The sequence below is a fragment of the Neodiprion fabricii genome, chromosome 1, assembly GCF_021155785.1.
Source record: "Neodiprion fabricii isolate iyNeoFabr1 chromosome 1, iyNeoFabr1.1, whole genome shotgun sequence".
NCBI classification, from domain to species: Eukaryota; Metazoa; Arthropoda; class Insecta; order Hymenoptera; family Diprionidae; genus Neodiprion; species Neodiprion fabricii.
Window position 1 is genome coordinate 12,657,017 of NC_060239.1, and position 27,629 is coordinate 12,684,645.

Sequence of the window (27,629 nt, forward strand, 5' to 3'; positions counted from 1 at the left end):
AAATTATTTCAATTCATTCTTTGCGCAAGCACAAATTCAGTAGCTATAAATGCGCTAGTGAAATTTATTCTACTAGTAATCAATTAATTAATTATATTAATTCTTACACAATATTTTTGATGTGTTCTTATACTGAAAATCTTTATTATTATGGCAGGTATACCCGGGGTGGTTATCGGTGGTTGTTGGAGGTGGTTAGCGGTGGTTGGAGGTGGACGAGGAGGAGGACGAGAAAGACGAGGAGAACACGGTGGACGAGGAGGACGAGGATTTGTGCTCGGTGAGTAAAACACTTTTATCATATTTGATGGCAATTGTAATTACATTTTATCTAAAATATCTCAAACTTGTCATGTTTACTATAAATTATTTCAATTCATTTTTCGCGCGAGCACAAGTTCAGTGAATATGAATGCGCTAATAAAATTTATTATATAATTGATTAATTAATTAATTACATCAATCCTTACACAATATTGTTCATGTGTTCTTATACGGGAAATATTTATTACTGTTCCAGGTATAACACGAGGTGGTTAGCGGTCGTCGTTGGAGGTGGTTTGAGGTGGTTACGGGATGGTTGCGGGTGATCGAGGATTCCAAGGTAGGCATCTTAGATTTACGAGCAAAGTCTGATTAGTACTTTGTCAATCTTGTGAGACCTATGAGATAAGTTCCTAACCAGACAAAAATATATTGAAAATTTACAGTATTTGACAACAGTGATACCTTATCACATGGACAATGGCCCACCTCATAATCAAGCTTTACAAGTCCTCACTAGGAGTAAGTTTTACAAGTTCTTGGTAACAGTACCAACAATTACTTAATAACTTCATTCGAAATTAATAATATGTTTTTGTTTTCAGTATTAAAGGCTATTAATCAGGATAGTCCAACGGTGCCCACATTATTAACGGACTACATATTGAAAGGTGGGTTGATTTCTTTCACCTTGTCTTGAATCCGTGCGAGATAAACACTTGTATATTTCACGGTCCAGTTATTATCATGAGGTTGAAGTTCGTAATGTTATTCAAGCGATGAATTTTTAGAAAAACTTGGAATACAACTTCAGGATTGTCTGAAAATAAGTAAACCGTAATAAACCAAATAGTAATCATATCAAGTTATCAGTAATAAGCAATTGCGGGTAAATTATTAGCTTACTTTTGTGAATATTTATGAATATAGTCTCTATGAATGTTCATTGTTGGTGTATAAGGTCTGGCAACGTACCTACTTTCTGTGAGACATGTTGAAGATTTTTAACATAATTATGTTTCAGTTCTGTGCCCCACCTACTGATCCACTGGTACATATCCTCCGACGTGACATCGCTCTACTACGTATATAGAAGAAAGGATTTATTAAGATGCAAATTGCTCCTCTCTTCTTGCCATTGTGCTTTCAGCCATTGTTGTGCTGTGTGTTTAAAATTTAGGACAGTATATAATATAGAATAACAGGTACAGTTACGAATATAGCACTACAATAAATCTTAGAGAAATGAGCTCTCATTGAGATTTCTCTGTATTTATAACTCGACGCGAGAAGGCAAAAATCAATGTAATGCCATCTGTAAGGTAATTTGACTCGTGTTTACACAACGAGAACTCGTTGGGCATTTTGCGGTGAAATTTGAAAAATTGTTGTACAAGAAATTAAATAACTATAAAAATGGATAAAAAATATTATCTCTAATTGTGAATGTAGCTAATACAGCTTTAACCGTATATTGATTATGTTAATGATCTATTGTTACAAGATCGGAATTAGATAAGCTCTCTAAATACTCTTTTCTAGACTATTAATTTATATCACGTATATGTATACTATGATTACCCTTGCCACGTTTTATGTTGCGCTTGTGTAATTTGTATATTATTAACCTTACGTTTTACTCTATTTGCGACAAGTTGCGAGTGTTTCTAATTTCTTGGCAATTATTTATGTACATGTATGTGTATATATGTATATGTATACTTATGCATGAGTATATACATATCTGCACACATTTAAAACTAGATTTTTACAATAAACACAGAGGTTTTAGTATATTCACATACGGATTTCTGTGTATAGGTATACTTGAACTAAAATATCCTTATCTCTAACACGGAGTACTTCGTAATTCGCATTTGTTCTTGTAACCCAATGTCCTGCATACGATGGCAAAAATCGAGATCCAACTTAATTGAGTCTCAAAGCCCTGTTGACATAAAAGCAGCTATTTGATAGAAATTATAGTTTATAGTTTACACAGCCCATTGCATGATATTTGATTATAAATACATATGATTCAATGTATTTAGGAATAATTTATCAAATATACAGAGATCATGTGCAAATAATAAATGAATTCGACCGCAGTTTGATGTATTCATTAGAGCTTTAACAATAAATTTAAGCTTTGTTACTTCTTTTATTTTATCATGGATAATCTAAAACATTTCTGACTATTCCTGCTGTGGAAGCATGGGGATTAAACCAAATGTAGCAAAAGATTAGAAACAGTGTATGTAGAGTACGGGTATTTTTCTAATAATGCAAACACGTGCCGCTAGCTTAGTTTTGACACATCTAGAATACCACGCCTTGCGAATTAGCTTTCCAGACGGAGATGAATGATGAATTTTAAGGACTGCATCATCGTTGTTGAATACTCTATGCCTCATGGGAAACGAAAATCTGTAACGATAAAATTGATGCACCCGATCATCGTCGACTTTAACTTATAAAATGTCCTACCATTTTCGAACACCTCCTACCTCCCCCTGCCACCTCCGACCATCAATGGCCACTTTCGACCACCCCCTATCACCTTCTGCCAGCGCCGACCACCTCCAACCATGCTATTTACCTATATTACTGGATTAGCTATGATATGAAAAGAGAAGAATTATTCATTTCGAAATGGGATTCTATTCGACGCGCACTCGATGTATTCCATAACATTAGTATTCATAATTATTCCAACAACTTTTCATTTGCTCTTTCGATCTTGAATTTTCATAGGCATAGAACCGAAACGCTGTTTTAGCTGGTCGCAAATGAAGTATCTGCGTTGGGTGGAGGAGCAGAATTTATTTTTCGAAAAGTATTCGGATGGAAAAAAATTCAGAGTAACTGTAATACATCACGGATGCGCTAATTTTGAACGAGATGAAATGGATGCTTCGTATATGAGACAGTATTTAACGCTGCGTAGTGATTTAAAGACCTAAAACGGTGATAGGGAGAGAAAGAACGAAGCTTCTTAACACTTCGAGTGTATTTTAACACACATTTGAAAGATACGAGCAAAATTTTTCATCATCCAACTGTCGCAGAACGGCAGCGTTATCAGCTGACCCGTTAACTGAAGGATATATCTTCAGTCAACGGCTGACCATCGAAGGGCCTGGCCGCTTGAGTCTGGAATCGGCAGGAGAGATAAAGTGTGTATTTCTTGTATGAAATGTGAAAACTAAAATCATTGTACATCATATCATATCATCATACATCATACATCGTACATCATACATCATACATCATCGTACCTAGTATTACAGTTCGAAACCAAAGTTTGAATTTTCGGATGTTCGGAAAGTGACGTCACCAATCTAAAATCGGCTAGTCGAGTTCCTCAGTCTGGTAACAACCGCGCAGTAGAGCGGACCGTTGAGAGTCGCGCTCCGCAAATTTCGAGTACCGGGTTCTCAACCTCTCGGATCCGCGCTTCGGGTCCGCTACGTATTTCGAGTACCGGGTTCTCACCCTCCCGGATCCCGCGCTTCGGGTCCGCTACGCGGTGAAACTCGACTTCCAGGATAAGCGCTCCGTGGTTCCTGATTCATGTTTACAATAAATTATTTCAATTCGTTTTTCGCGCAACCCCAAATTCGGTAGCTGTCAGTCCGCTAATGAAATTTCTCGACTTCCAGGATAAGCGCTCCGTGGTTCCTGATTCATGTTTACAATAAATTATTTCAATTCGTTTTTCGCGCAACCCCAAATTCGGTAGCTGTCAGTCCGCTAATAAAATTTCTCGACTTCCAGGACAAGCGCTCCGTGGTTCCTGGTTCATGTTTACAATAAATTATTTCAATTCGTTTTTCGCGCAACCCCAAATTCGGTAGCTGTCAGTCCGCTGATAAAATTTCTCGACTTCCAGGACAAGCGCTCCGTGGTTCCTGATTCATGTTTACAATAAATTATTTCAATTCGTTTTTCGCGCAACCCCAAATTCGGTAGCTGTCAGTCCGCTAATAAAATTTCTCGACTTCCAGGACAAGCGCTCCGTGGTTCCTGGTTCATGTTTACAATAAATTATTTCAATTCGTTTTTCGCGCAACCCCAAATTCGGTAGCTGTCAGTCCGCTGATAAAATTTCTCGACTTCCAGGACAAGCGCTCCGTGGTTCCTGATTCATGTTTACAATAAATTATTTCAATTCGTTTTTCGCGCAACCCCAAATTCGGTAGCTGTCAGTCCGCTAATAAAATTTCTCGACTTCCAGGACAAGCGCTCCGTGGTTCCTGGTTCATGTTTACAATAAATTATTTCAATTCGTTTTTCGCGCAACCCCAAATTCGGTAGCTGTCAGTCCGCTGGTAAAATTTCACGACTTCCAGGACAAGCGCTCCGTGGTTCCTGGTTCATGTTTACAATAAATTATTTCAATTCGTTTTTCGCGCAACCCCAAATTCGGTAGCTGTCAGTCCGCTGATAAAATTTCTCGACTTCCAGGACAAGCGCTCCGTGGTTCCTGGTTCATGTTTACAATAAATTATTTCAATTCGTTTTTCGCGCAACCCCAAATTCGGTAGCTGTCAGTCCGCTGATAAAATTTCTCGACTTCCAGGACAAGCGCTCCGTGGTTCCTGGTTCATGTTTACAATAAATTATTTCAATTCGTTTTTCGCGCAACCCCAAATTCGGTAGCTGTCAGTCCGCTGATAAAATTTCTCGACTTCCAGGACAAGCGCTCCGTGGTTCCTGATTCATGTTTACAATAAATTATTTCAATTCGTTTTTCGCGCAACCCCAAATTCGGTAGCTGTCAGTCCGCTAATAAAATTTCTCGACTTCCAGGACAAGCGCTCCGTGGTTCCTGGTTCATGTTTACAATAAATTATTTCAATTCGTTTTTCGCGCAACCCCAAATTCGGTAGCTGTCAGTCCGCTGATAAAATTTCTCGACTTCCAGGACAAGCGCTCCGTGGTTCCTGATTCATGTTTACAATAAATTATTTCAATTCGTTTTTCGCGCAACCCCAAATTCGGTAGCTGTCAGTCCGCTAATAAAATTTCTCGACTTCCAGGACAAGCGCTCCGTGGTTCCTGGTTCATGTTTACAATAAATTATTTCAATTCGTTTTTCGCGCAACCCCAAATTCGGTAGCTGTCAGTCCGCTGGTAAAATTTCACGACTTCCAGGACAAGCGCTCCGTGGTTCCTGGTTCATGTTTACAATAAATTATTTCAATTCGTTTTTCGCGCAACCCCAAATTCGGTAGCTGTCAGTCCGCTGATAAAATTTCTCGACTTCCAGGACAAGCGCTCCGTGGTTCCTGGTTCATGTTTACAATAAATTATTTCAATTCGTTTTTCGCGCAACCCCAAATTCGGTAGCTGTCAGTCCGCTGATAAAATTTCTCGACTTCCAGGACAAGCGCTCCGTGGTTCCTGGTTCATGTTTACAATAAGTTAGTTCGATTCGTTTTTCGCGCAACCCCAAATTCGGTAGCTGTCAGTCCGCTAATAAAATTTCTCGACTTCTAGGACAAGCGCTCCGTGGTTCCTGGTTCATGTTTACAATAAATTATTTCAATTCGTTTTTCGCGCAACCCCAAATTCGATAGCTGTCAGTCCGCTGATAAAATTTCTTGACTTCCAGGACAAGCGCTCCGTGGTTCCTGATTCATGTTTACAATAAATTATTTCAATTCGTTTTTCGCGCAACCCCAAATTCGATAGCTGTCAGTCCGCTGATAAAATTTCTTGACTTCCAGGACAAGCGCTCCGTGGTTCCTGATTCATGTTTACAATAAATTATTTCAATTCGTTTTTCGCGCAACCCCAAATTCGGTAGCTGTCAGTCCGCTAGTAAAATTTCACGACTTCCAGGACAAGCGCTCCGTGGTTCCTGGTTCATGTTTACAATAAATTATTTCAATTCGTTTTTCGCGCAACCCCAAATTCGGTAGCTGTCAGTCCGCTGATAAAATTTCTCGACTTCCAGGACAAGCGCTCCGTGGTTCCTGATTCATGTTTACAATAAATCATTTCAATTCGTTTTTCGCGCAACCCCAAATTCGGTAGCTGTCAGTCCGCTAATAAAATTTCTCGACTTCCAGGACAAGCGCTCCGTGGTTCCTGGTTCATGTTTACAATAAATTATTTCAATTCGTTTTTCGCGCAACCCCAAATTCGGTAGCTGTCAGTCCGCTAATAAAATTTCTCGACTTCCAGGACAAGCGCTCCGTGGTTCCTGGTTCATGTTTACAATAAATTATTTCAATTCGTTTTTCGCGCAACCCCAAATTCGGTAGCTGTCAGTCCGCTAATAAAATTTCTCGACTTCCAGGACAAGCGCTCCGTGGTTCCTGGTTCATGTTTACAATAAATTATTTCAATTCGTTTTTCGCGCACACCCAAATTCAGTAGCTGTCGGTGCGCTAATAAAATTTCTATAACTTTACAATCTTCTCATAATCTTTTTGGTAAAATACGTCGATAAAAAAATTATATCAAACCTTACACATTATTTTTGATTTGTTCTCACGCTGAAAATATTTATTAGTATTCGAGGTATAACCTGAGGTGGTTGAAGGTGGTCGGAGGTGGACGAGGAGGAGGACGAGGAGGACGAGGATTTGTGCTGGGTGAGTAAAACACTTTTATAATATTTCATGGCAATTGTAATTATATTTCGTCTGAAATATCACAAACTTGTCACGTTTACAATAAATTATTTCAATTCATTTTTCGTGCAAGCACATATTCAGTAGCTATGAATAATCTTATACAATTTATTATATTATTAATTAATTAATTAATATTCTTATAATATCTGGTGGCAATTGTAATTATATTTCATCTGAAATATTACAAACTTGTCACGTTTACAATAAATTATTTCAATTCATTCCTCGTGCAAGCACATATTCAGTAGCTATGAATGATCTTGTACAATTTATTATATCATTAATTAATTGATTAATTACATTAATCCTCTCACAATATTTTTGATGTGTTCCTATACTAAAAATAATCATTACTATTCCAGGTATCACCAGAGGTGGTCGGAGGCGGACGAGGAGGAGGACCAGGTGGACGAGGAGGAGGACGAGGTGGACGAGGAGGAGGCGGGGTGGGTCGTGGGAGAGGACCTCTCCTCTCCTCAGAGGAGGGGAGGGGGAGGGGCAGGGAAGGGGAAGAGGTGGGTGGGGCGGGGGAAGGGACGGGAAGGGGAGGGGAGTGGAGGGGAGGGGAGGGGAGGGGAGGGGAGGGAGGGAGGGAGGGAGGGAGGGAGGGAGGGAGGGAGGGAGGGAGGGAGGGAGGGAGGGAGGGAGGAAGGGAGGGAGGGAGGGAGGGCGGGAGGGCGGGAGGGAGAGAGTGGAGGACGGATGTCGATGCAAGCCCGTTAGAGTTAATAGAGCAGTATACCCCCCCCCCCCCCTCCGCCCCGTGCCCACCCACCCGCCCTCCCTCCCACCCTCCCGCCCTCCCTCCCTCCCGCCCACCCGCCCTTCCTTCCTCCCTCCCTCCCCTCCCCTCCCCGCCCCTCCCCGCCCCTCCCCTCCCCTTCCCGTCCCTTCCCGTCCCTTCCCACGCCCCGCCCACCTCTTCCCCTTCCCTGCCCCTCCCCCTCCCCTCCTCTGAGGAGAGGAGAGGTCCTCTCCCACGACCCACCCCGCCTCCTCCTCGTCCACCTCGTCCTCCTCCTCGTCCACCTGGTCCTCCTCCTCGTCCAGCTCGTCCTCCTTCTCGTCCACCTCCGACCACCTCTGGTGATACCTGGAATAGTAATGAATATTTTTAGTATAGGAACACATCAAAAATATTGTGAGAGGATTGATGTAATTATTCAATTAATTAATAATATAATAAATTGTACAAGATTATTCATAGCTACTGAATATGTGCTTGCACGAGAAATGAATTGAAATAATTTATTGTAAACGTGACAAGTTTGTAATATTTCAGATGAAATATAATTACAATTGCCACCAAATATCATAAGAATATTAATCAATTAATTGATAATATAAGAAATTGTGTAAGATTATTCATAGCGATTGAATATGTGCTTGCACGAAAAATGAATTGAAATAATTTATTGTAAACGTGACAAGTTTGTAATATTTCAGACGAAATATAATTACAATTGCCATGAAATATTATAAAAGTGTTTTACTCACCCAGCACAAATCCTCGTCCTCCTCGTCCTCCTCCTCGTCCACCTCCGACCACCTTCAACCACCTCAGGTTATACCTCGGATACTAATAAATATTTTCAGCGTGAGAACAAATCAAAAATAATGTGTAAGGTTTGATATAATTTTTTTATCGACGTATTTTACCAAAAAGATTATGAGAAGATTGTAAAGTTATAGAAATTTTATTAGCGCACCGACAGCTACTGAATTTGGGCGTGCGCGAAAAACGAATTGAAATAACTTATTGTAAACATGAATCAGGAACCACGGAGCGCTTGTCCTGGAAGTCGAGAAATTTTATCAGCGGACTGACAGCTATCGAATTTGGGGTTGCGCGAAAAACGAATTGAAATAATTTATTGTAAACATGAATCAGGAACCACGGAGCGCTTGTCCTGGAAGTCAAGAAATTTTATCAGCGGACTGACAGCTATCGAATTTGGGGTTGCGCGAAAAACGAATTGAAATAATTTATTGTAAACATGAACCAGGAACCACGAAGCGCTTGTCCTAGAAGTCGAGAAATTTTATTAGCGGACTGACAGCTACCGAATTTGGGGTTGCGCGAAAAACGAATCGAACTAACTTATTGTAAACATGAACCAGGAACCACGGAGCGCTTGTCCTGGAAGTCGAGAAATTTTATCAGCGGACTGACAGCTACCGAATTTGGGGTTGCGCGAAAAACGAATTGAAATAATTTATTGTAAACATGAACCAGGAACCACGAAGCGCTTGTCCTAGAAGTCGAGAAATTTTATTAGCGGACTGACAGCTACCGAATTTGGGGTTGCGCGAAAAACGAATCGAACTAACTTATTGTAAACATGAACCAGGAACCACGGAGCGCTTGTCCTGGAAGTCGAGAAATTTTATCAGCGGACTGACAGCTACCGAATTTGGGGTTGCGCGAAAAACGAATTGAAATAATTTATTGTAAACATGAACCAGGAACCACGGAGCGCTTGTCCTGGAAGTCGTGAAATTTTACCAGCGGACTGACAGCTACCGAATTTGGGGTTGCGCGAAAAACGAATTGAAATAATTTATTGTAAACATGAACCAGGAACCACGGAGCGCTTGTCCTGGAAGTCGAGAAATTTTATTAGCGGACTGACAGCTACCGAATTTGGGGTTGCGCGAAAAACGAATTGAAATAATTTATTGTAAACATGAATCAGGAACCACGGAGCGCTTGTCCTGGAAGTCGAGAAATTTTATCAGCGGACTGACAGCTACCGAATTTGGGGTTGCGCGAAAAACGAATTGAAATAATTTATTGTAAACATGAACCAGGAACCACGGAGCGCTTGTCCTGGAAGTCGAGAAATTTTATTAGCGGACTGACAGCTACCGAATTTGGGGTTGCGCGAAAAACGAATTGAAATAATTTATTGTAAACATGAATCAGGAACCACGGAGCGCTTGTCCTGGAAGTCGAGAAATTTTATCAGCGGACTGACAGCTACCGAATTTGGGGTTGCGCGAAAAACGAATTGAAATAATTTATTGTAAACATGAACCAGGAACCACGGAGCGCTTGTCCTGGAAGTCGAGAAATTTTATTAGCGGACTGACAGCTACCGAATTTGGGGTTGCGCGAAAAACGAATTGAAATAATTTATTGTAAACATGAATCAGGAACCACGGAGCGCTTATCCTGGAAGTCGAGAAATTTCATTAGCGGACTGACAGCTACCGAATTTGGGGTTGCGCGAAAAACGAATTGAAATAATTTATTGTAAACATGAATCAGGAACCACGGAGCGCTTATCCTGGAAGTCGAGTTTCACCGCGTAGCGGACCCGAAGCGCGGGATCCGGGAGGGTGAGAACCCGGTACTCGAAATACGTAGCGGACCCGAAGCGCGGATCCGAGAGGTTGAGAACCCGGTACTCGAAATTTGCGGAGCGCGACTCTCAACGGTCCGCTCTACTGCGCGGTTGTTACCAGACTGAGGAACTCGACTAGCCGATTTTAGATTGGTGACGTCACTTTCCGAACATCCGAAAATTCAAACTTTGGTTTCGAACTGTAATACTAGGTACGATGATGTATGATGTATGATGTACGATGTATGATGTATGATGATATGATATGATGTACAATGATTTTAGTTTTCACATTTCATACAAGAAATACACACTTTATCTCTCCTGCCGATTCCAGACTCAAGCGGCCAGGCCCTTCGATGGTCAGCCGTTGACTGAAGATATATCCTTCAGTTAACGGGTCAGCTGATAACGCTGCCGTTCTGCGACAGTTGGATGATGAAAAATTTTGCTCGTATCTTTCAAATGTGTGTTAAAATACACTCGAAGTGTTAAGAAGCTTCGTTCTTTCTCTCCCTATCACCGTTTTAGGTCTTTAAATCACTACGCAGCGTTAAATACTGTCTCATATACGAAGCATCCATTTCATCTCGTTCAAAATTAGCGCATCCGTGATGTATTACAGTTACTCTGAATTTTTTTCCATCCGAATACTTTTCGAAAAATAAATTCTGCTCCTCCACCCAACGCAGATACTTCATTTGCGACCAGCTAAAACAGCGTTTCGGTTCTATGCCTATGAAAATTCAAGATCGAAAGAGCAAATGAAAAGTTGTTGGAATAATTATGAATACTAATGTTATGGAATACATCGAGTGCGCGTCGAATAGAATCCCATTTCGAAATGAATAATTCTTCTCTTTTCATATCATAGCTAATCCAGTAATATAGGTAAATAGCATGGTTGGAGGTGGTCGGCGCTGGCAGAAGGTGATAGGGGGTGGTCGAAAGTGGCCATTGATGGTCGGAGGTGGCAGGGGGAGGTAGGAGGTGTTCGAAAATGGTAGGACATTTTATAAGTTAAAGTCGACGATGATCGGGTGCATCAATTTTATCGTTACAGATTTTCGTTTCCCATGAGGCATAGAGTATTCAACAACGATGATGCAGTCCTTAAAATTCATCATTCATCTCCGTCTGGAAAGCTAATTCGCAAGGCGTGGTATTCTAGATGTGTCAAAACTAAGCTAGCGGCACGTGTTTGCATTATTAGAAAAATACCCGTACTCTACATACACTGTTTCTAATCTTTTGCTACATTTGGTTTAATCCCCATGCTTCCACAGCAGGAATAGTCAGAAATGTTTTAGATTATCCATGATAAAATAAAAGAAGTAACAAAGCTTAAATTTATTGTTAAAGCTCTAATGAATACATCAAACTGCGGTCGAATTCATTTATTATTTGCACATGATCTCTGTATATTTGATAAATTATTCCTAAATACATTGAATCATATGTATTTATAATCAAATATCATGCAATGGGCTGTGTAAACTATAAACTATAATTTCTATCAAATAGCTGCTTTTATGTCAACAGGGCTTTGAGACTCAATTAAGTTGGATCTCGATTTTTGCCATCGTATGCAGGACATTGGGTTACAAGAACAAATGCGAATTACGAAGTACTCCGTGTTAGAGATAAGGATATTTTAGTTCAAGTATACCTATACACAGAAATCCGTATGTGAATATACTAAAACCTCTGTGTTTATTGTAAAAATCTAGTTTTAAATGTGTGCAGATATGTATATACTCATGCATAAGTATACATATACATATATACACATACATGTACATAAATAATTGCCAAGAAATTAGAAACACTCGCAACTTGTCGCAAATAGAGTAAAACGTAAGGTTAATAATATACAAATTACACAAGCGCAACATAAAACGTGGCAAGGGTAATCATAGTATACATATACGTGATATAAATTAATAGTCTAGAAAAGAGTATTTAGAGAGCTTATCTAATTCCGATCTTGTAACAATAGATCATTAACATAATCAATATACGGTTAAAGCTGTATTAGCTACATTCACAATTAGAGATAATATTTTTTATCCATTTTTATAGTTATTTAATTTCTTGTACAACAATTTTTCAAATTTCACCGCAAAATGCCCAACGAGTTCTCGTTGTGTAAACACGAGTCAAATTACCTTACAGATGGCATTACATTGATTTTTGCCTTCTCGCGTCGAGTTATAAATACAGAGAAATCTCAATGAGAGCTCATTTCTCTAAGATTTATTGTAGTGCTATATTCGTAACTGTACCTGTTATTCTATATTATATACTGTCCTAAATTTTAAACACACAGCACAACAATGGCTGAAAGCACAATGGCAAGAAGAGAGGAGCAATTTGCATCTTAATAAATCCTTTCTTCTATATACGTAGTAGAGCGATGTCACGTCGGAGGATATGTACCAGTGGATCAGTAGGTGGGGCACAGAACTGAAACATAATTATGTTAAAAATCTTCAACATGTCTCACAGAAAGTAGGTACGTTGCCAGACCTTATACACCAACAATGAACATTCATAGAGACTATATTCATAAATATTCACAAAAGTAAGCTAATAATTTACCCGCAATTGCTTATTACTGATAACTTGATATGATTACTATTTGGTTTATTACGGTTTACTTATTTTCAGACAATCCTGAAGTTGTATTCCAAGTTTTTCTAAAAATTCATCGCTTGAATAACATTACGAACTTCAACCTCATGATAATAACTGGACCGTGAAATATACAAGTGTTTATCTCGCACGGATTCAAGACAAGGTGAAAGAAATCAACCCACCTTTCAATATGTAGTCCGTTAATAATGTGGGCACCGTTGGACTATCCTGATTAATAGCCTTTAATACTGAAAACAAAAACATATTATTAATTTCGAATGAAGTTATTAAGTAATTGTTGGTACTGTTACCAAGAACTTGTAAAACTTACTCCTAGTGAGGACTTGTAAAGCTTGATTATGAGGTGGGCCATTGTCCATGTGATAAGGTATCACTGTTGTCAAATACTGTAAATTTTCAATATATTTTTGTCTGGTTAGGAACTTATCTCATAGGTCTCACAAGATTGACAAAGTACTAATCAGACTTTGCTCGTAAATCTAAGATGCCTACCTTGGAATCCTCGATCACCCGCAACCATCCCGTAACCACCTCAAACCACCTCCAACGACGACCGCTAACCACCTCGTGTTATACCTGGAACAGTAATAAATATTTCCCGTATAAGAACACATGAACAATATTGTGTAAGGATTGATGTAATTAATTAATTAATCAATTATATAATAAATTTTATTAGCGCATTCATATTCACTGAACTTGTGCTCGCGCGAAAAATGAATTGAAATAATTTATAGTAAACATGACAAGTTTGAGATATTTTAGATAAAATGTAATTACAATTGCCATCAAATATGATAAAAGTGTTTTACTCACCGAGCACAAATCCTCGTCCTCCTCGTCCACCGTGTTCTCCTCGTCTTTCTCGTCCTCCTCCTCGTCCACCTCCAACCACCGCTAACCACCTCCAACAACCACCGATAACCACCCCGGGTATACCTGCCATAATAATAAAGATTTTCAGTATAAGAACACATCAAAAATATTGTGTAAGAATTAATATAATTAATTAATTGATTACTAGTAGAATAAATTTCACTAGCGCATTTATAGCTACTGAATTTGTGCTTGCGCAAAGAATGAATTGAAATAATTTATTGTAAAGATGACAAGGCTGAAAAAGATTAGATGAAATATAATTACAATTGCCATCGAATATTATCAATACGTTAAACTCACCGAGCACAAATCCTCGTCCCCCTCCTCCGGAATCACCTTGATTACCCGCAACCACCCCTAACCACCTCCAACGACCATCGCCAACCACCTCGAGTTATACCTCGAATACTAATAAATATTTTCAGCATGAGAACAAATCAAAAATAATGTGTAAGGTTTAATATAATTTTTTATCGACATATTTTACCAAAAAGATTATGAGAAGATTATAAAGTTACAGAAATTTCATTAGCGCACTGACAGCTACTGAATTTGGGGTTGCGCGAAAAACGAATTGAAATAATTTATTGAAAACATGAACCAGGAACTACGGAGCGCTTATCCTGGAAGTCGAGTTTCAACGCGTAGCGGACTCGAAGCGCGGGATGCGGGAGGTTGAGAACCCGGTACTCGAAATTTGCGGAGCGCGACTCTCATCCGTCCGCTCTACTGCGCGGTTGTTTCCAGACTGAGGAATTCTGCTAGCTGATTTTGAATTGGTGACGTCACTTTCTGAACATCCGACATCCAAACTATGGTTTCGAACTTTGATACTATGTATGATGATGTATGATGTACGATGTATGATGTATGATGATCTGATATGATGTATAATGATTTTAGCTTTCACATTTCATACAAGAAATACACACCTCATCTCTCCTGCCGATCCAGACTCAAGCGGCCAGGCCCTTCGATGGTCAGCCGTTGACTGAAGATATATCCTTCGGTTAACGGGTCAGCTAATAACGCTGCCGTTCTGCGACAGTTGGATGATGAAAAATTTTGCTCGTACCTTTCAAATGTGTGTTAAAATACACTCGAAGTGTTAAGAAGTTTCGTTCTTTCTCTCCCTATCACCGTTTTAGGTCTTTAAATCACTACGCAGCGTTAAATACTGTCTCATATACGAAGCATCCATTTCATCTCGTTCAAAATTAGCGCATCCGCGATGTATTACAGTTACCCTGAATTTTTTTCCATCCGAATACTTTTCGAAAAACCCAACCCAACTACTCCTACCCAACTCCTACCCAACGTAGATACTTCACTCTCGACTAGCTAGAACAGCGTTTCGATTATATGCCTACGAAAATTCAAGATCGAGAGAGCAAATGAAAAGTTGTTGGAATAATTTTGAATATTAATGTTATGGGATACATCGAGCGCGTGTCGAATAGAATCCCATTTCGAAATGAAATAATAATTCTTCTCTTTTCATATCATAGCTAATCTAGTAATATAGGTAAATAGGATGGTTAGAGGTGTTCGGAAATGGTAGGACATTTCAAAATGTAAACATGACAAGTTTGAAATATTTTTGTGGGGTGTGGGAAGGGGAGGCAGGGTGGGCGGGGTGGGGAGGGGAGGATAGGGGACGCTACCCTACCCTACCCTACCCTACCCTTTTTTTTTTTTCTTCTCTCTCGATGGGAAAGTGCCTTATGCACACCCTGTGTTTCACGCAAGAAACACAGGGTAGTGTGGGACCCGCCCCCACTAAAAACCCACCGGCCACTCTGGTAGGGGATGAGAGACTCCCCGGAACCACCGAAGCATAACTTCGGGGGGTCTCCCGGCACCTCAGCGCGCGTGCGCTCATTCCTAGCTTGGGAGTTGCGTCCCCCTTCCCCTCCCCCTTCCCCCAAACCCCTCCCCCCTTTCATACCCTTCCCGCCCCTCCCCTCCACTCCCCTTCCCACTCCAACTCCAACTTCTACTCCTACTCCTACTCCTATTTCCACTTCTACTCCTACTCTATTCGTTACTTAAGAATGTTATACTCACAGTGCACAAATCCTCATCATCCTCGTCCACCTTGGTTTCCTCGTCTTCCTCGTTCTCCTCCTCGTTCACCTCCAACCACTGCCAACCACCGCCAACCACCTCCAACAACCACCGATAACCACCTCGGCTTACACCTGGAATAGTAATAAATATTTTAAATATTAGAACACATAAAAAATATTGTGTAAGGATTGTTATAATTTTAGTATTGACAAATTTCACCAAGAAGATTATGAGAAAATTATGGAAAATTGTAGAAATTTTACTAGCGCACTGATAGCCACTGAATTTGGGCATGAGCGAAAAATGAATTGAAATAATTAATTGTAAACGTGACAAGATTGAAAAATTGTAGATAAAATATAATGACAATTGCCATTTGATGTTATAAAAATGTTTTACTCACCGTGCGGAAATCCTCGTTCTCGTCTTCTTCGTCCTCCTCCTCGATCAGCTGCAACCACCTCCAACAACCACCTCCAACCACCTCCGGTTATACCTTGAATAGTAATAAATATTTTCAGTATAAGAACACATCAAAAATATTGTGTAAGGATTAATGTAAGTCATTAACTAATCGATTTTATAATAAATTTGATTATCGCATTGACAGCCCCTGAATTTGGGCTTGCGCGAAAAATAAATCGAAATAATTTATTGTAGCCGTGACGAGTTAAAAAAATATTAGTAAAATAGAAGTACAATTGCCATTATATATCACGAAAGTTATTTACTCACCGTGCACAAATCCTCGTCCTCCTCATCCACCTTGTTTTTCTCATCTTTCTCGTCCTGCTCCTCCTCGGTCTCCTCCTCATCCACCTTGATCACCCGCAACCACCCCTAACCACCTGCGACCACCTCCCACCACTTTCAACCACATCGAACGACCACCGCGAATCACCTCGGGTTATACCTCGGATACTAATTTTCATTTCCAGTATCAGAACACAACGAAAATTTTGTGTAAGGATTATTGCCCAATTGCAATTGCAATTTGTTGATCCTGGTCGTTCGGTTCTTTTTCCGATTCAAAATGTCATCCGAAGCATGCATATTAGTTTGATGGTACAAAACGTGACGTTTTCAATAATCAAACTTGTAAACTTGAAAATTAGTCCTGGAGGCCAAAAGTCACCAGGTGAATGACCTGGACAGTCAGAATTACGGAGCGCTTGTTGTTTAGAGAAAAACTGCGAACCCTTAATTCGAGAATGACGCGAGGGAGAAGTGAAGGGATGCTTGGGAATGTTGCAACAAATGATAACTGAATACTCGACACGTAAAATAATGCTTCATTTATTAATACATGTTCCTCGATTGAGAGATAGGTTCGGACTAAACGTGGTCATCGCAACAGCTCCGTTGCTGGGCGAAGCACACGCGAACGTATTGTAATAAACGTGAGGATAGAGAAAAAAAAAAAAAAATAAGTGTGGTAGAATAGAATCGGCCAATTTTGGCGTTGAAGCGATACTTTGCCATAACACTTGTTCTGGAAGTCGAGTTTCACTGTGTAGTGAACCCGGCGCGCAGAAACTACTGAGCGCTTGTCCCTGAAGTCGAGTTGCATCAGGTAGCGGACCTGGAGCGCAGGAACCGCGGAGTCCTTGTCCTGGAAGTCGAGTTTTACCATGTTGTGGACCTGGAGCGCAGGAACAATGGAGAGCTACAAAAAACTGGAAAACTACGGCTAATCAGCCCTGAAGGTCAAAAGTCACCAGGTCAAGAATCTGGACAGTCAGGACTACGGAACGCTTGTTCTGGAAGTCGGGTTTCGCTAGGTAGTGACCTTGCGCACAGAAACTGCGAAGCGCTTGTCCTGAAAGTAGAATTTCACCACGTAGCGGACCTGGAGCGCAGCAACCACGGAGCGCTTGGCCTGGAAGCAGAGTTTCACCAGTTACGTACCTGGAGCGCAGGAACCACGGAGTGTTTGTCCTGGAATTCAAGTTTCACTAGGTAACGGACCTGGAGCGCAGAAACTACGGAGCGCTTGTTCTGGCATTCTAGTTGCACCAGAAAGCGGACCCGTAGTGCAGGATCCAGGAGGTAGAGAACCCGGTCCTCGAAATCCACGGAGCACGATTCTCACACGTCCTCTCTACTGCGCGGTTGTTTCCAGACTGAGGAATTCGGCTAGCTGATTTTCGTCGACGACGATTACTACAGATCGATGACGTCAAGAAAAAAAAATTTTGGGTGACGTCACTTTCTGAATATCCGAACATCCGAACATTCAAACTTTATTTTCGAACTTTAATACTAGGTATGATGTATGATGTGTGATATCTGATGTATGATGAATGATGATATGATATGACGTATAATGATTTTGGTTTGTACACTTCAGACAAGAAATACGCACTTTATCTTTCCTGCCGATTCCAGAATCAAGCGGCTCAGCCCTTCGATGGTCAGCCGTTGACTAAAGATATATTCTTCAGATAACGGGTCGGCTAATAACGCTGCCGTTCGGCAACTGTTGGATGATAAGAATTTTTGCTCGTACCTTTCAAACGTGTGTTAAAATACGCTCGAAGTTTCAAGAAGCTCTGTTCAGTCTCTCCCTATTTAAAAAAAAATAAAATCTCCGACATTCACCTTTGTAGGTCTTCAAATGAGCACACTACGTTAAATACTGTCTAATATACGAAGCATCCATTTCATCCTTATCAAAACTAGCGCATCCGTGATGTAATACAATTACTCTGAATTTTTTTCCATCCGAACACTTTTCGAAAAACAATTCTGCTTCTTTACCCAACGTAAATACTTCATTTGTGACTGGCTAAAACAGCGTTTCAATTCTATGCCTACGAAAATTCAAGATCGAGAGACCAAATGAAAAGTTGCTGAAATAATTATTAATATTAATGTTATGGAATACATCGAGCGCGTGTCGAATAGAATCCCATTTCGGAATGAATAATTCTTCTATTTTCATATTATAGCCGTATTATTGTAGAGAATCTAGTTTGTATCCTGGAAAATTATAAAATTTGTAGGATGCATCACGTCATTAATATCGTACATGGACCGCAGATACTGCATACTTTTTGGTCTCTACATCATTATTACATCTGATCTATCATTATATATAATCCATGTATACACGCTTTTCTCGGGTACCTATACTTCAATTAAATCACTGTTTTGTCACGAATTTTAGACTAAATTTATTCGCTTTATTAATTTCTTGTATCGCTGACAAGTCGGTTAGTACACACAGGCCAAGTACTGGCTTGGGTATAGCATTGCGAAGACTGTGTTACTCGGAAGGTGAATGCAGCCAGCATCATGTCGAAATCGGTAATTATCCGATGTTCTGCAATAAGGTCTCAACTCTACCGTTGGAACATCTCAGGGAGCGCAAACGCACGACAACTTTCGGTAGTCATACCGGAGCGCATTGGCGCAACTGTCATTATATTCTTCAGTCAACGTAGGAGGTGTTTGGAGGTATATGGCGGTGATCGGTCGTGATCGAGGAGGACGACGAAAATGACGAAAACGAGCGGTCGGCGGGGGACGAGGAGAACGAAGGTGGTCGGTGGTGGTCGGAGGTGGTTGGCGGTGTTCGGAAATGGTAGGAGGTGGTTGATGGCAGTAGGATGTGGCAGGAGATGGATGAAGATCGGTAGGAGGTGTTTGGAGGTGGTAGGACATTGTAAGACATGTCTGGTGGTGGTTGGAGATGATTGCTGGTGGTCGAGGAGGACGCCGCCGAAGAGGACAAAGAGTGGGTGGAGGAGGAGGTGGGGGAGATGACCGAGGTGGACGAGAACGATGGTGGTCGGAGGTGGTCGGCGGTGGTTGATGGTGCTCGGTGGTAGTTCGGGGTGGCTTGCGGTGGACGCGGTTACGCTTCTTTTTACGGGGATTATTGAGCTGATCGACATTTTTAAGTCGCAGTCTACAAGTAGTCTTACGTACTCTCTTTTTATCGACTCAATCTCAAGCTTTCATATCGACAGTACTTTGGCTGCTACGAATGTCAGTGCGAGCAAGGAGGCATCCTCCTTGAGTGCGAGCTCGTTAGGTAGAGTCGATAGAGCAGAACTCTCCTACGCTCCCAGGCCCACCTGGGCCCACTTGCCCGCCGAAAACTGTTCAAAAAAATGTACCCAGGGGTATCCGTCTTTATGTTCTTCAGTCAACGACGTCAAGTACCTATTCCATCCCCTAGCCCTGTTCGTTATTCAGTTATACTTTGTATAGTGATTTTTTAGTTGCATCTTTCGATTTGATGTTTGACTTGTCTACGACTAGTTAGCGCGCGTATTTCGATGTTTTGTGCACTTGTCCACCGCTGGATGGCGCAGCTTGAGCTGCGTGCCCACAAGGTCCCTAGATTAGACACGCGTGTTCCAGTTTTTCCCACTATCGCGTGGGCAAAAATGTTCTACGCGCGTTCGCCCAAGAGTATCTTATAAAAAATTTTAATATTAAACTTACATTACCGCATTAACCAGTTTTGACCAATTTTGCTCATTTTTTTGAGGTTAAGCATCAACCAGTTGCGCCCATAATTTCCTGACGTTCACGAAATAAATAGAAGCACGTATATGTATAGATACATAGAAATTATACATACTTACATACAATATAAGGTTAGGTGATCGGTGAACCAAATGAACATAAAATAAAATAACAAACACATTATACTGGCACAACGTAAATAGGCACAAATCCAAAGAAAAGCATATATACACAGAGCAGCCACATTCCGCGTACATCGTACATCATACAGCATACAGTACATCAGACGATTTCACTTATGTTCCACACATAACCCTCGTCGCACACGTTCAGCCGCTTCCGCGCGTAGATAGTTCAAGTAACCTAGCACGAAACACAGGCAAAGTGGACGCTGTGTGATTGTCGGGGGCAGAATTCTCTGAAGTTAGCGCCAACGTACACAAAAGGCTTTTCATACACTACCGTACGAGCCGCAGGTAGAATTAGGGTGTCAGTGCGCGATGCGTCGCGACGACGCGATGTATGTTGGCTTGACTGGAAGCAGTCGAATAGGCCAGGAAGCCCTTCGTGTACGGCCTTATAGAAAATACAGAATACAGCCCATAATGTACAGTCGATAATCGGGCATGGTGAGCCACCCGAGCCTTCGTCAAAAGTCAGAGACGTGCATAAACTGAGTTTGACCCCTCAGTGAGGTTAGTAAACACTCTCGCACAGTAGTCATCTATCGGTAAAACTACTCTGGTAAAGTGGTCGATTTACTTGTGAAAAACAGTTACTGCCAAGGCTGTACGTTCTGGAAAAATAAGACTCATAAGAAAGAATATGAGGAATGGTTCGAACATCACGAAAAAAATTGCATGAAGAATCACGAGGGCTCCGCGGAAAAAATGGAGGTTGATTCTATGATAGAAATGTTTTCCAGATCTGAAGAGAAATTTGGCGTAAGGTATGGCAATTATATAGGTGATGGGGATTCAAAAACTTTTAAGGCCATTCTAGAACTAAGTCCTTATGGTGGAGTTAACTGTTGTAAAAAGTTAATGCATTGGCCACGTAGAGAAGAAAATGGACACCAGACTCCGAAACGTGAGAAAAGAAAAAAAACTTTCCGGAAGAGGCAAGTTAACGGATAAAGTTGTCAAAAAACTAACGAAATATTATGGTTTGAGCATTCAAAGAAATGTAAATAGTGTTGAAAATATGAAAAAAGAGATTATGGCTACTTTGTATCACATTTTTTCAACAAAAGAAAAGCCAAATCACGAATACTGCCCGACTGGACCTGAAAGCCGGTGTAAATGGCAAAAACCAATCGCCTTAGGTAAAAATCCAAAATTGGAAGATCTTTCACCCTTACTTCACGAAAGTATCCAAGAGCATGTCCTGCCAATTTATCAAGATTTGTCCAGAGATGATTTGCTAAAAAGGTGCTTGGGAGGCCATACCCAAAATGCAAACGAAAGCTTCAACTCGACGATCTGGCGATTGGCTCCAAAACATTTGCATTCTGGCTCAAAAATTGTTGAAATTTCGGCCTACATCGCTGCTGGTATAGTCAATGATGGCTTCTCTTCAATCTTAACGATTATGAATACATTGGACATAGTTGTTGGCACCAACTGCAGAGTTTTTGCCGAAACCTCGGATGAGGCGCGAATTGTACGCAAAACAGACTGAGTCTTTCTGAAACGACAGAAGCTCGTACTGCCCGGAAAAAACAGCTGGCGGAAGAAAATCAGCTTTTCGAGGAAGAAGAAGGTCTGCTGTACGCGCCTGGCATCGCTGATTAATCGGTAAGTCACTACAATTACTAGTTTTCACATGTTGAAACTTTAAACGCTATTATCTCGAAACAACATTTTCAAAAGCTGCTCGTGTTGTAGCTCCAAAAGTTATCGACCGATTTCGATGAAATTTTGGGAGATCACACTCAGTAATATTATTGGAAGGATATACCGAAAGTTTGAAAGATAGCGTGTGAATAAATACCTTTTTAGGGGTCAAGTATGTCGAAAAAATGGTCGAAAATTCGAACTTTAGAGTAAAGTGCTCCCAAATTTTCAATTTTGCACTTTGTCATCCTTTTTTAGGTATATCCTTCCCCTTAATATGTCAGTAAATGAATGACACTTGTCAAATCTTTTTCAGATCAACAGCAAAAGAGTGACAACTGCAGCACTTTTCGATGTCACGGAAAACAGGCGTCCGAAGACCCTTAATAACGCCGCCATTTTGTGTATCATCGCAACAAAAAAAATTCCTTCCAAACTTGAATACTTCAATAAAATTATGTCAAAATTAGAAAATGATTAGATTATTTTATCCCCTTTAAAAAAATTCTCGAAAAATACCTATTTTTCACGCTTCTCAAGGGATTTCTGGCCTTGATGCGCTACGCTTATACACTTCAGAAAATGTGTTTCATGCATGACAGTGTTCGATACAGATCACGAGGTCATTTGCGTAAAGCAAATAGTGACATTGCAAAAGGCACTGGGGGGAGATTGTTTATAAAAAGTGAGAATAATAGCGGGCCGAGAACACTACCTTGTAGTACACCTGACAGGGGAAGACGTAGCCGCGAGGTCATACCACTAGGATGGCAAACCACTTGCGTGCGGTCAGACGGGTATGAGTTGAATCACTCCAGCATGTTGTCTGATAGTCCGATAGATCGCAGCTTCGACAGAAGCAGCGCATGGTTTACTGTGTCAAAAGCTTTGAAGAAATCCAGAAACATCACCAAAATCACCATGCGACAATCAAGCGCAAACCTAGTCACCCACCAAAAGCAAGAGGACTGATTGTATGCCCTCAAGAAAACCAGTCTGACGTGAGTCGAGATAATTATCGCACGCTAGATGCACCGCGAGTTGATCATACACTATCCATCCGAACACTTTAGAGAGTGCGCAGAGAAGCGAAATTGGTCTAAAATCTGACGGGCCAGCGGGATTGCGAACTTTCGCTATAAGTACAACAATTGCAGATTTTCACAACGACGGAAGCGATGCCGTTGTTAGAAGCGAATTCAGACAATACACAATCAACGGTATCAGTAGACCTTTTAATGTCTTAAAAGCCTGTATCGGAAGGTTATCGGGACCACATACATGAGTTGTAGTCCGTGCCAGCGCACTGTCGACACATCTATTCGTGATCGGTGAAAAGGTGAAGGATTCTCTCTGACTCTCGGCAGGGCTCTGAACCGCTGGGCCATCATACCGCAAAGTCACAGAGCTAGACACAAAGTGTTTATTAGGGTCATGAACCGAAGCCCCAGCAGGCAAAGCAGCTGGTAGCTTTTTACACTTGGCAAGACCAAGGTTCTCCATCTCACGCCAAAAACATCACGCACCACCACAAGTATTAAACCGCTCTTGTATGTAAAAAGTCTTAGCGGTTGTTTAAGCACGCCTTATGTTTCTACGATATGCGATATATTTAGCGAAAAATTCCGCACTGCGAGGTCTCTTGATGGGCCGATAGCAGGCGTTGTGCTTTTCCATCAGACGTCTGATATCTATAACGATATTTAAGGCGGAGGTGAATGTCACTCAGTAAGTTTCGAACAGGCACGTCGCGATCCAGTACCTCATTCATGAGGTTATTAAAGATTGATACCCGTTCATCCACCGACGGCAGCGACGAAAATTGCGAGAAGTCAAACGTAGATAAGGCAGCAGAGGCGATCTGCGATTGGTCATCGCTTGTTAAGAGCTCACCGCCAAGGAGACCAGCATACATTTTGCCGTATGGCCCGATATGGATATCTTGGCAGAAAATACATTAATGCTCTCCTCTTCCAGACCGGTGAACTTGCGGATCTCCTTGTGCTCCGAGGGCAATGCGCGAACGAGCAGAGATACAGGGAGTTTGGTCAGCACTTTTTTCAATCGCTTCGTCGATGCAGGCTGCCTTTCAATACCCCAGGTTTCCCTCAAAGTCGGCTAGAATTTGATTTCGGCGCTAGCGTCGGGTGAAGAGCACAATGGGGATCCGCGCACAGTCCACCCTCGGCGTGGTATTGCTCAACTAGGCTGCCAGTCTTCGTCAAATTAAATAGGTCATATTCCGACTCATTTACGAAAAAACCATTCGTCCAATTGCCGGAGGAATCTGCTGAAGCAGCAGCGCGGTGGGATGACCGCAAATGCTTGGCGATGGAACGAGGCTCGTTCGTAAAATCAATAAAAATTTATTACTAAAAATGATTTATTTACTCTTAATCTACAATTCATCTACTAGGCCAATACTTAGTATTCTGTACAAAATAGTTATAATGAATCTGTAGCTGTGGTAATTTTTCAGATACTACAAGTGAGGTCAAACTTGATTGTGTACCTACCTATGCCAAACCAGACCGTTCATGCCACGGTACATACCATTCCCGACCTGCAATGGCGAGGTGATGAGGAACAGCGTCAGAGTTAAGTTCACCGATTATACCGCATCGCAACTGCAACTGTAGTTACCCGAGAAAGGTCCCGGAGAAATACCGTAGCCGAGGTAATAGCAATCTCGTACTGTGTGCCAAACTACGAGCCTCAGATGACGTAAATATGGAACTTGCTGAGAATTCGGGTATTGGATCATCAAGTTTCCGTCGGAGCCTTTAGCCATATAGACCGCAAGTAAGTTCACGGCCAGGGTGTATTTCCTAAAGGCGACCGATGGAGAGTCCAAACAACGAGCCTTTAAAGCCAATAACAGAACAGTAGTGGCCGAGGTAACAGAAACTCGAACGCGATGAAGCACGAATACAGCCACGAACGACGACGATCACGTGCGCCGATCAGCACAAAGTGAACCAGCTCGACGTTTTGCCGTACGAAGACACAATCTTTATATCTCGGAGTGTCACCTCGGTTTCGATGTTGTTCTACACTCTACCGTCGTGATGCCTCACCTCGACGAAAATTCAGCGCACAGATGATCCAGTGGTATTAGACAGAAAATCGAACTAGGTCTATTCGTTCGACTTACAGTCTGAGCCATTTTTTTCTAGATACATCTGAGTCAGATAAAATTTATATTGCTCCATGAAAATATTAACGAATGAAGTTGCGAATTTTGTGGTTGAAATAAAAAATAAAATACAAAATAGGAAACCACGAAGTAAGCGTGGTAGCGGTGGAGGTCTCGCGGAGCAGCTTACTTGCAAAATGGAATGCCTCAGTTAAAAATAACCGTCCGATCAATATTTTTTTACAAAACCTATTGTTTTTATCTTTATTTCGGAAATTTATTACGCAATATTATAGCGTAATTAATTATTCCATATCAGCTATGCTTGTTATTGTGAATATAAGAATTGCTATACTGTTCCCGCCCCGTACCGTACTGTCTGTAATTTGATATCTAAGTGTTTGTCGTAATTTTTCTAATTCTTCCTTAATTCTATTTTCACGGTTTACCATAAGTTGTGGGTAATCGACGCTTTTCATTTTATGGTACGATCTTACTATTCTTTGTAAGGCTTCGAGCTCGCTCGAGATCCAGCGAAGTATACTTGTCGTAATTACTTTAATTGTATGGCATAGGCCACATTTCTATTTGATACGTAGGCTATCCAATTACTGCTTTTCTTACTTCTACGAAAGGTATCATCCCGATGTGCGCAGTCTTTTGCCGCTGCAATAACGAAAATTTCATTGTTACATAACAAAATATTGAATTTTTATGAATATTTTCATTACCTAAAAATGAAACTGAAGTTATAATAGGGCATGTAAGTAATAGACAAAAGCGGTCATTCGCTTTTTTAAATATATAATTTAAATCATTATTATTATAAATTATTACAACGTTATACACAATAATTTCAAATTTATATTCTAATGATTTAAATCGTATTGGAATTTTTATTTCTTAACATTCCAGAAGCTTAAACCATTTGCATTCGACACCTATTTTTCTAGTCTTGTTTTGTCAATTTGCACAGAAAATCTAAAAGAATGAACATCTGAGGCTTTAGTTTTTCGAGATCGCAACTATAGCCAACGATATACTGCATAAATAAGATTTTCTTTTAATATCTCCAAGTACTTTATAAATACGGTGGCTGTTCAGATACTGCGCTCTTATGTGTAATGAGAGCTTAAGTTTTTTTCTTTCCCGTTTATTTCGGAAAGGGTGAAGGGTTGAAAAATTGGATAATAAAAAGATTAAAAACGTAATCATTTGACTTGGTTTAACCACGGATGTTTCAAACACTCGGCTGCTGTAGCCCGTTTGCTTGGATCGAAGTCAAGCATAGGAGTTAGGAACTCAGCAAATTCACGCGCTTCGCTGGGCAACCAATCATACTTTTCTGTCAATACTTCGTAGAGGCTCCAGGGCTTGAGACCCGTAATATGCCTCAACTCTCCTTTCTTATTGAAAAATATTCTCGAGTGTTTCCCAGAAAGTGCAATTTTCCGTGGGATTTCCCCAAGTAACTCTATTATGTGGGCTAGGTGGTCTTCGTCTCTGAAAAATTTAAACAGCTATTACGTAAATGTGCACTATTAGGGTACTTTATGCAGAGTCCGTAAACTTCGAAATCAAACTTTCCGAGCAAGTGTTATAAAAATTTAAATTTGACTGACTCAAATTTTTTCTTAAGATATTAGAGTGATGCTTGAACAACTATGTCTATATCTTTCTTCGAACTACGTATAGCGAAATTATTTTGAATCTCACCTGCAGTAATCGTCGCCACTATGAGGTTCAAAAAGATAATCACCAGTGGCTAATTCAAAAGCCATACACGCTGTTGACCATATATCTGCTGAAGTGTCATAGCCAGCTCCCAACAATACTTCGAGAGACCTGTATTGTCTAGTTTGAATATCTTCCGTAAATTTTTTATGGATCCAGCAAGCATTTCCTAAATCAGCAATTTTCACCTCCACTTCACATTCGACTATCGCCGGATCCAATGGAGCTACCGATGCACGTTTTATTTGCAGCTTCGTCTCTGGAGGGTTTAGTGTCCGCACATTGTTCAATGCATTACCTATTATACATACAATGATCTAAGAAAATTTAGGTCAGCCAAATTAACCACTACTTTCTTTCTCTTCGCCTTCAAGTTTGATTATAATTCTGGTATATAACTCAACCTCCAGATACAAAATAAATAAGTTTACTAGTAGTGTTTCTTAGAAAAAAAATTCCGTAACACCAGTATTTGGATCGTTACAGTGTTTTGCCCTGTTAAAGAATATTACATTGTGTTACAAGTGCAGAAAATGGATGATTTCCGACAAGTGTGAAGTTTACACCATGAGCCACAAAG

General features: G+C 40.8%; 1 protein-coding gene and 2 long non-coding RNA genes across 7 annotated transcripts in view; 1 reads left to right on the forward strand and 2 right to left on the reverse strand.

Annotated features, from left to right (window-relative positions):
• The first annotated feature begins 233 nt into the window (after positions 1 to 233).
• On the forward strand, positions 234 to 1,504 carry LOC124182551. The gene is made up of 5 exons (XR_006870805.1): positions 234 to 280; positions 521 to 604; positions 711 to 786; positions 870 to 935; positions 1,289 to 1,504. It is a non-coding gene; the product is annotated as an uncharacterized LOC124182551 (long non-coding RNA).
• A 10,833-nt stretch (positions 1,505 to 12,337) lies between these two features.
• On the reverse strand, positions 12,338 to 16,645 carry LOC124182542. 3 transcript variants are annotated; one of them, XR_006870804.1, is made up of 6 exons: positions 16,631 to 16,645; positions 15,863 to 15,892; positions 13,409 to 13,492; positions 13,227 to 13,302; positions 13,078 to 13,143; positions 12,338 to 12,724 (listed from the first exon to the last, which is right to left on the reverse strand). It is a non-coding gene; the product is annotated as an uncharacterized LOC124182542 (long non-coding RNA). The 3 variants fall into 3 exon arrangements; XR_006870802.1 differs by lacking the exon at positions 16,631 to 16,645 and having other exon boundaries at positions 12,339 to 12,724; positions 15,863 to 15,987; XR_006870803.1 differs by lacking the exons at positions 15,863 to 15,892; positions 16,631 to 16,645 and adding an exon at positions 13,733 to 13,777 and having other exon boundaries at positions 12,339 to 12,724.
• A 9,496-nt stretch (positions 16,646 to 26,141) lies between these two features.
• Positions 26,142 to 27,629, reverse strand: part of LOC124177934 (SRSF protein kinase 3) — a 39,049-nt gene continuing 37,561 nt past the window's right edge. For all 3 annotated transcript variants that reach the window (XM_046560925.1, XM_046560933.1, XM_046560916.1), the window contains 2 exons: positions 27,032 to 27,347; positions 26,142 to 26,818 (listed from right to left, as the gene is read on the reverse strand). In XM_046560925.1, the coding sequence (XP_046416881.1) occupies positions 26,527 to 26,818; positions 27,032 to 27,347 (608 nt within the window). In that variant the 3' untranslated portion in view covers positions 26,142 to 26,526. The remainder of the gene's footprint in view (positions 26,819 to 27,031; positions 27,348 to 27,629) is intronic.